The sequence below is a fragment of the Neophocaena asiaeorientalis genome, unplaced genomic scaffold (genome assembly GCF_003031525.2).
Source record: "Neophocaena asiaeorientalis asiaeorientalis breed wild unplaced genomic scaffold, Neophocaena_asiaeorientalis_V1.1 scaffold7, whole genome shotgun sequence".
Taxonomy (NCBI): domain Eukaryota; kingdom Metazoa; phylum Chordata; class Mammalia; order Artiodactyla; family Phocoenidae; genus Neophocaena; species Neophocaena asiaeorientalis.
In genome coordinates this window covers 18,822,933-18,830,103 of record NW_020185337.1, presented here as the reverse complement: position 1 = coordinate 18,830,103, position 7,171 = coordinate 18,822,933, and the positions used below count along the sequence as shown (strand labels likewise).

At 35.5% G+C, this 7,171-nt stretch overlaps 1 protein-coding gene across 2 annotated transcripts in view; it reads right to left on the bottom strand.

Annotated features, from left to right (window-relative positions):
• Positions 1 to 982: 982 nt before the first annotated feature.
• The window catches only part of SNCA (synuclein alpha), a 127,269-nt gene continuing 121,080 nt past the window's right edge, over positions 983 to 7,171 (bottom strand). Inside the window, exons 5-6 of one of the 2 annotated variants that reach the window (XM_024736196.1) lie at positions 3,735 to 3,815; positions 983 to 1,582 (exon numbers count right to left, since the gene is read on the bottom strand). In XM_024736196.1, the coding sequence (XP_024591964.1) occupies positions 1,550 to 1,582; positions 3,735 to 3,815 (114 nt within the window). In that variant the 3' untranslated portion in view covers positions 983 to 1,549. The remainder of the gene's footprint in view (positions 1,583 to 3,734; positions 3,816 to 7,171) is intronic. The other variant, XM_024736195.1, reaches the window with a different exon arrangement.

Below are 7,171 nucleotides of genomic sequence, written 5' to 3'. Positions count from 1 at the left end.
TTTATTTTATTGAAGTACAGTTGATTTCCAATGTTGTGTTAATTTCTGCTGTACAGCAAAGTGATTCAGTTATACGTATATATTCTTATTCTTATCCATTATGGTGTATCACAGGATATTGACTATAGTTCCCTGGGCTATACAGTAGGACCTTGCTGTTTACCCATCCTATATACACTAGTTCGCATCTGCTAACCCCAAACTCCCAATCCTTCCCTCCTCCACCCCCACAACCACAGGTCTGTTCTCTATGTCTGTGAGTCTGTTTCTGTTTCGTAGTTAGTTTCATTTGTGTCATAGTTTAGATTACACAACATGATATCATATGTCTTTCTGACTTACTTCAGTTAGTATGAGAATCGCTGGGGTCCATCCTTGTTGCTGCAAATGGCATTACTTCACTCTTTTTTATGGCTTATTGGGTTGGCCAAAAAGTTCATTTGTGAAAAACCCACACAGACATTTTGGCCAGCCCAGTATATATGTACCACATCTTCTTTGTCCATTCATCTGTCGATGGACATTTAGGTTGCTTCCAAGTCTTGGCTATTGTGAACAGTTGCTATGAACACAGGGGTGCATATATATCTTTTTGAATTATAGCTTTGTCTGGATATATGCCCAGGAGTGGGATTGCTGGATCATATGGTAATTCTATTTTTAGTTTTCTGAGGAACCTCCATACAGTTTTCCATAGTGGCTGCACCAACTTACATTTCCACCAACAGTGTAGGAGGGGAACCCACTTTTTTAGTAGGGTCTCTTAAGGTACTAGTGCACATCAGAACGTATTTTGGGCAGTGCTGCTTCAGGGAATTCCCACAGTAAAGGGTTAATGTTTCATCTCATCTTTTTAAACTGCTCTAAAATCTATCCTCCTTCAAATGGCCATGAAGAACTTTAAGTTAATCGTGTCAGCTCTCATTGCATGTTGTTTATAAGCATGGTTTTATTATTCAAGTGAGATGGGATAAAAATAAGATTTTTGTAATGAGAACATTTTATTTTAATTTTCACCATTTATATACAAACACAAGATAAAACACATCACAAAACTAACATTTTATAGTTAATATTTATAGGTGCATAGTTTCATGCTCACGTATTTAAGTATTATATGTATTAAATTTCACAATACATCAATATATTTAGAATCATTAAAAGACACCTGAAAATCTTATAATATATTATAGTAAATCATATTATAGTAAATCACTCACAATTTTTCAACATCAGCAACAAAAACTTAGTGGTGATTTAGAAATAAGTGGCAGTCACTTAGGTGTTTTTAATTTAATTTAACACTTTAGATTTGAATTCACAGTATCCACAGCACACAGAGACCCTGCTATCATATATTAGGTGGGAGGGAAGCACCGAAATGCTGAGTTGGGGCAGGTACAGATACGCCAATCGCTGCTGATGGAAGACTTCAAGACACACTGAAAACTTTGAGAAAATGTCATGACTGGGCACGTTGGAACTGAGCACTGGTACAGGGTGGTACATCTGTCAGCAGATCTCAGGAAACTGGGAGCAAAGATATTTCTTAGGCTTCAGGTTCGTAATCCTGATACCCTTCCTAATAATAGGAAAATCGGAAAGACAACACGAAGTTTTAGTATAAGTGACCAGTGATCGGGGCTTTAGGGCAAAAATGAGATGGGACATGGCTTGCCACTTTGAATAAAGGTTAGAGTCTTAACAGTTCTAGAACTATTCTGCTACATCCAGTATATTTTTCTTCTTTTTAATAGTTTTGTCTTCCTGTCAAATATAAAAGGGAATTACTATTCTTGTGATCAGCATTAGGGTGTCTGAATTCTACTTCCACATGCGCCATTTAGTAATCATATGACAGTCCTGTAGGACACAGTAGCCGGTCTATCTTATCTGGCTCTCATCTTCTTCAACTAAAGTGTTAGTTTCTTTCTAAGAAATCACCTGATTTGGTTCTACAACATTTAAAGGCAAGTCACATTTTCTCTCCTTTTACTTTCCCAGTTGGGAATATCTTCATCTGTGGCTTCAATTATTACTATTTCAAAGCTCCTTCTCTCTCCCTAGAACTTGGATAACATAGACAATAAAAATATTGATGGTCTTAACCAAAGTGGCCAGATTAGTCCTCCTAAAAAACAACTCTAATAATAGCAGAATCCTGCTTAAAAACATATTTTCAATAACTCAAGCTGCTTTCTGAATGAAGTACAAACTTAAATGGCCAGGTTTTTACAGTACTTTACAATTCGTCTTTGACCCATCTCTGCAGCCTTCCTCTGTCACTCTTCTCAAAGCTTGAACCACATTTAATTACTCACTGTGCCTCTGACATATCCACATGCACTCCCAGACATGTATGCCTTGGAGTTTTCCTTGTGTTAGAATGTCCTCCCTTCATTTTGGCCTATCATATCTCCCACCCCTTCCCACGCAGATCACTACCCACCTCTGCTATAAAACTTCTCCCGACTGATCTAAAGAAATCTTGTAAAATGTTAACCTTTTCTGTGCATCGTGTATATTTTTGCCCCTGTGATGCCTGGTGCATAAAAGGCAGTCAGTAAGGTTTGTTAGGGGTATCATGATGAATAAATGAAGGGATGCACTTGTATTTGTTTTTCAAACCTACTAGAGTGTAAACTCCTTGCATCCGGGTACTAGCAGTTACTCTTCCTGTATTTCTGTAGTGTTTATTAGCATTGTGCCACGTATAAAAAGACCCCCAATACTGGTAAAATTAATTAGGCAAATAATTTAAGCTCAATTTCTGCAAATGGGATGATTGTCAATATGCCTTGTAATAACGCCATGAAGAAGAAGAATAACCTAACTACAACACGCTTTAACTCAATTTTTAGTGGTGGTGTCTGGTTTCGATATCAGGGTAATATTGTTCTCACAGAATTGGTTAGGGCGTGCTCCCTCTTCTATTTTTTTGGATGATAAGTTAATTGGCATTAATTGTAATTAGTGGTATTTTGTCTTCTTTAAATGTTTGGTAAAATTCACCATTGAAGCCATCTGGTCCTGGAATTCTATCCTTGGCTGGGTTTTTAAATAATTCATTCTTTTTCAATTAGACATGTATTCAGATTTTCTATTTCTTCCTGAGTCAGTTTCATTCATCTAAAAGTGTTTTCTAATTTCTCTTGTGATACCTTTTCTATTAAAGAAACTTACTTTCAAATTAAAGTATGCTGTTTAAAATGTTAGACTGATCCATTGCAAACTATGCATTTATCATATTTCTACTCTCTAATTTTTTTGAGTAACTTTTACTATGCAAACGTCTCACTAGAAATGGATGGCAAATAATAATTACTACTTTTGGCATTTAGTTGATTTCTCTAACTTTCCATTTTGGCATTTGTTTTAGAAGGTAAAGTGTCTAGTAAAATAATTCTTCAATGTAGGGGCCAGCAATCTCTTTCTGTAAAAGGCCAGGCTGTAAATATTTTAGGTTGTGTGGGCCACAAACTGTCTCTATCAGTGCTGTTGCCTTTTTTTTTTTTTTTAACTCTTTACAAACGTAAAAACCATTCACAGCTTGAAAGCTGTCCACACAATACATGTCCTGGATTTGGCTAACTTGTGCATCTAGAGAGTAAGTCATTCTCTTTAAGGACAAACATAAGGGAAATCTGACAGTGACAGATTTGGGTTACTGATTGTTGGACCCAACTTGAACTCTTAAATTTTATTTTTGGAGTTTCACGTGTATAAACTCTTACCTCAGAAGGCATTTCATAAGCCTCACTGTCAGGATCCACAGGTGTATCTTCCAGAATTCCTTCCTGGGAGGCTCCTTCACTCTAATATTTAAATGAAAAGCATTCAAAGACTTTGAAGAGGTACCATTATTCACTTTTAAAAATCACAACCATATTTTGAAAAAAATCTTATATACAGTACTGGAAGGGATGTAATGAAAATGGCACTCCTTAGTGTCACTGCTAGCATTCTAAACTATACAGTGCCTTTGGTAAAACATTGAGGCAACAGGTGTTATTAACGCTAAAAATGTACAATTTTTTGGCCAAGTAATGCACCATTCGGGGAAACAGTCCAAAGCTAGAGAACAAAGGTGTTTCTCACAGGATCAATGACAGCAGTAAAAATTGTTAACCTAAATGCTCAATGGATGGTGAAGAATTAGGAAAATTATCATTCAACAATTCAAGATTATTAAAACATCTATTACTATGACATAAAAATTATATAAAAAATAAGAACCTCTTTAGGATACAATGTTTAGCAGTATATAAATGTTGTTGTATATATTATGGATACAGCCTAGGTAGAATTCAGATACAAAGGTGAAACAGATTGGAGGAAGGTACAACAAAATATGAAAAGTACTTTTTGCTGGGTAGCTGTGCATGTTATTTTTACCTTTTTGTAAGTTTTTAACTTATATAACCATTTATAATGTAAAAGCATACATATTTTATACTTTATTTCTAATAACGGCAAAGAAACAAATTTAAAAAACAAACTTCAAGACTGAAACCATACATATTACGCAGAAGAAAACGCAACTATTTGGTCAGTTTTCCAATTATCTCTCCTTAGGATACCGCAAATTCAACCTGTTGTGGTCATGGTTTTATTAGTGTTCTTCATTAAATACCTTTTGTTGCTTTGCATTTATTCCAGAAAAGGAATTGTAAAAAGAGGTGACTGAAAATTAAAAGAGCAGGGAGGCAACGTGAGCCGATATGAACTTGCTCAAAGATATCAAATAGTCCCTCAGTCAATGTAGCTTCCGTTTAAAACTATGCCTGATGTAAATAACATCTCCCCATGTCTTCATCTTGAAAATACAGGTAGGGAAAGGGATAAGGAAATGGATGACGGTGAGAAAACGTCAAACTAAAGCTCATTCTTACATTAGCTGGGCAGAGAAGCTTATAGGTCATCCACCTCTGCCTAACTCCTGTTTTATAAATTTTAAAAGTCCAAGTTAATTATAAATTAAATAAGATACAAACCATCCCCCAAATACCTTACTTCTAAACATGGAGTAAAGGTACTGTTTTCAGTGTTTCACCTCTTGGTTCACGTCAAGAACATAGGTTCTGCTGATTGGTGGTTAGACACCAGGGCTGTAGTATCACAAGACTTGAATTCAGATCCTAGCTTCTACAGATTCTAGATCTTTTGTGATGTTGAACAAGTTTCTTAAGCTTTCTCTAAGCATCAAATAGCCTTAGTGATAAAATGGGGCAGCAATAACTTCTTTAAATTGGGAGGAGCCAATGACATCATTAGTCCTCTCATTAGTATTTAGATAACTTTTAGTGATAGGTATGAGAAAAATAAGGTAAATTTCCTGTTTCTTTGCATTTTAAGCTTTAGGGATTTATTTTTCTAACCTAATTTGTTAAAAGATTTTGATATAGACTGGACAAGTAAATATGCAGGACTGACTTGCTTTCTATCACAAATGAGGTGCTAAGACTGGTGAATGTTATTGGATATGTGTGTGTATGTGTATTTGGGTGTGTCTGTTGCATTCTTCAAAGGTCATCCAAGTAATGGTCAGTGTTGCTGGTGAATTCTTTGGCTAGATTGATCATGTATTGGGATCAAGTAAAATCCATCCCTATTAATTTTAAATAATGACTTACTTAGGCTGCAAGTACATAATAACTGCTGTTTTTAAAAGTACATGTATTTCTGAGCATGTATTTACCTAATCTTTAAAACCATACTCCAAATATCTACAGTTTATAAAGTAAAATATGTATCACTTGTGGGTAAGGATTTGAGAAGCCACAGAGGAAATGCTAATATAATATTGAAAAAGAAGTCAAATAAGTGATGAGACAGAAAGTCAGCTACAAAAGTAAAGACACATAAATAAATGGGAAAAAGAGGAATCAAGTGAAATATAAATACCAGGATGGTCAATAAGTATCAACATGTCACAAGAAGACGCCTATACTTTCAGGCATCTTTACTGACTAAAGGAATAAATATGTGTTGCTTTCACAAGTTTGCTAGACTTTACTGATTTCATTAAGATAAAAATACATTAATATTAATAAACTATCATTAAGGTTTTAACTGTATTATATGAAGTGGAAATAGCTCATAGACCTCCCATGAGGCAGGCTGTCCTTAGCCACATCTTGCCAAGGAAATCTGGCTTCAGAGGTTTAGTAATTTGCTCAAACTAGCAGAGGTGACTCCAGACTCTGTGCCCTTAACCACTATCCTGAGCTGCTTCTCCAAAAGAATTTTGGCATTCAAAATGTTTTCTTTAACTATCTATAGATTTCAGAAACTGAGAAATAGGACATTCTCTCACATCCTTGACTATGCCTTGCCTGTTCCTTTAAGACCCAGTTAAGAGTCTATTCCTGCTAAACAAAATTATCTTATAATTTGATTGCTGAAACCCATCAAAGAAGTTTATTCAGAAGCACTGTATGCTCTGTGGGGCCATTATACCTTTCATACTATAAAAGTTTACCCAGAAGGAAAAAAACAAAAAGTATTAGTTAAAGCACAGTGAGAACTGCCTTTGTTTATCAAAACACTGATGAATTGTCTAGTGTGTAGAAAGAAACCACCCCAAGGGCATGGCTAGAGAAACTAGTGAGGATTGAGGAAATAGTGGGGATGAAGTTGCAGAATAAAAGAAAAGTACTCAAAATCCTTTAAGAACAGGGGTGTATGATATTCCATCCTACCATATCCTTCACACGTAGCCTGTTGGCCCTGAATATTCACTAAAGTGCTACCCAGTGGTCAGAATAGGATGCTGCAGTATGAGGAAAGCACAGCACAGGCAGGAGATGGATTATATATATAATGGAAGCAAGAAATTAGAACCAGAATCGACCAGGAAAAATGCAATCACAGGAAAACCATCAAACATGTATCTTGCCTTTCCTATACAAACTGTACCTTAGCACGCCATTGGATGCAATCAGCAAATTCTGGACTGTGGGAAATGATACAGGACAAATAACTACTTCAACAAGTAAACTGCAAGAAAAATAAAAGTTTTGGGAAACATATAGATTAAAGTGGACTTCAGAGAGCATTAGAAAATTACAACTTAAGAACCTTATTTCACTCTTATTTGGAATCCTGTTTTGAGAAAAGAGAAACAAATATGAGATGGGGGAATTTAAACACTGACTGGATATTTAATGAA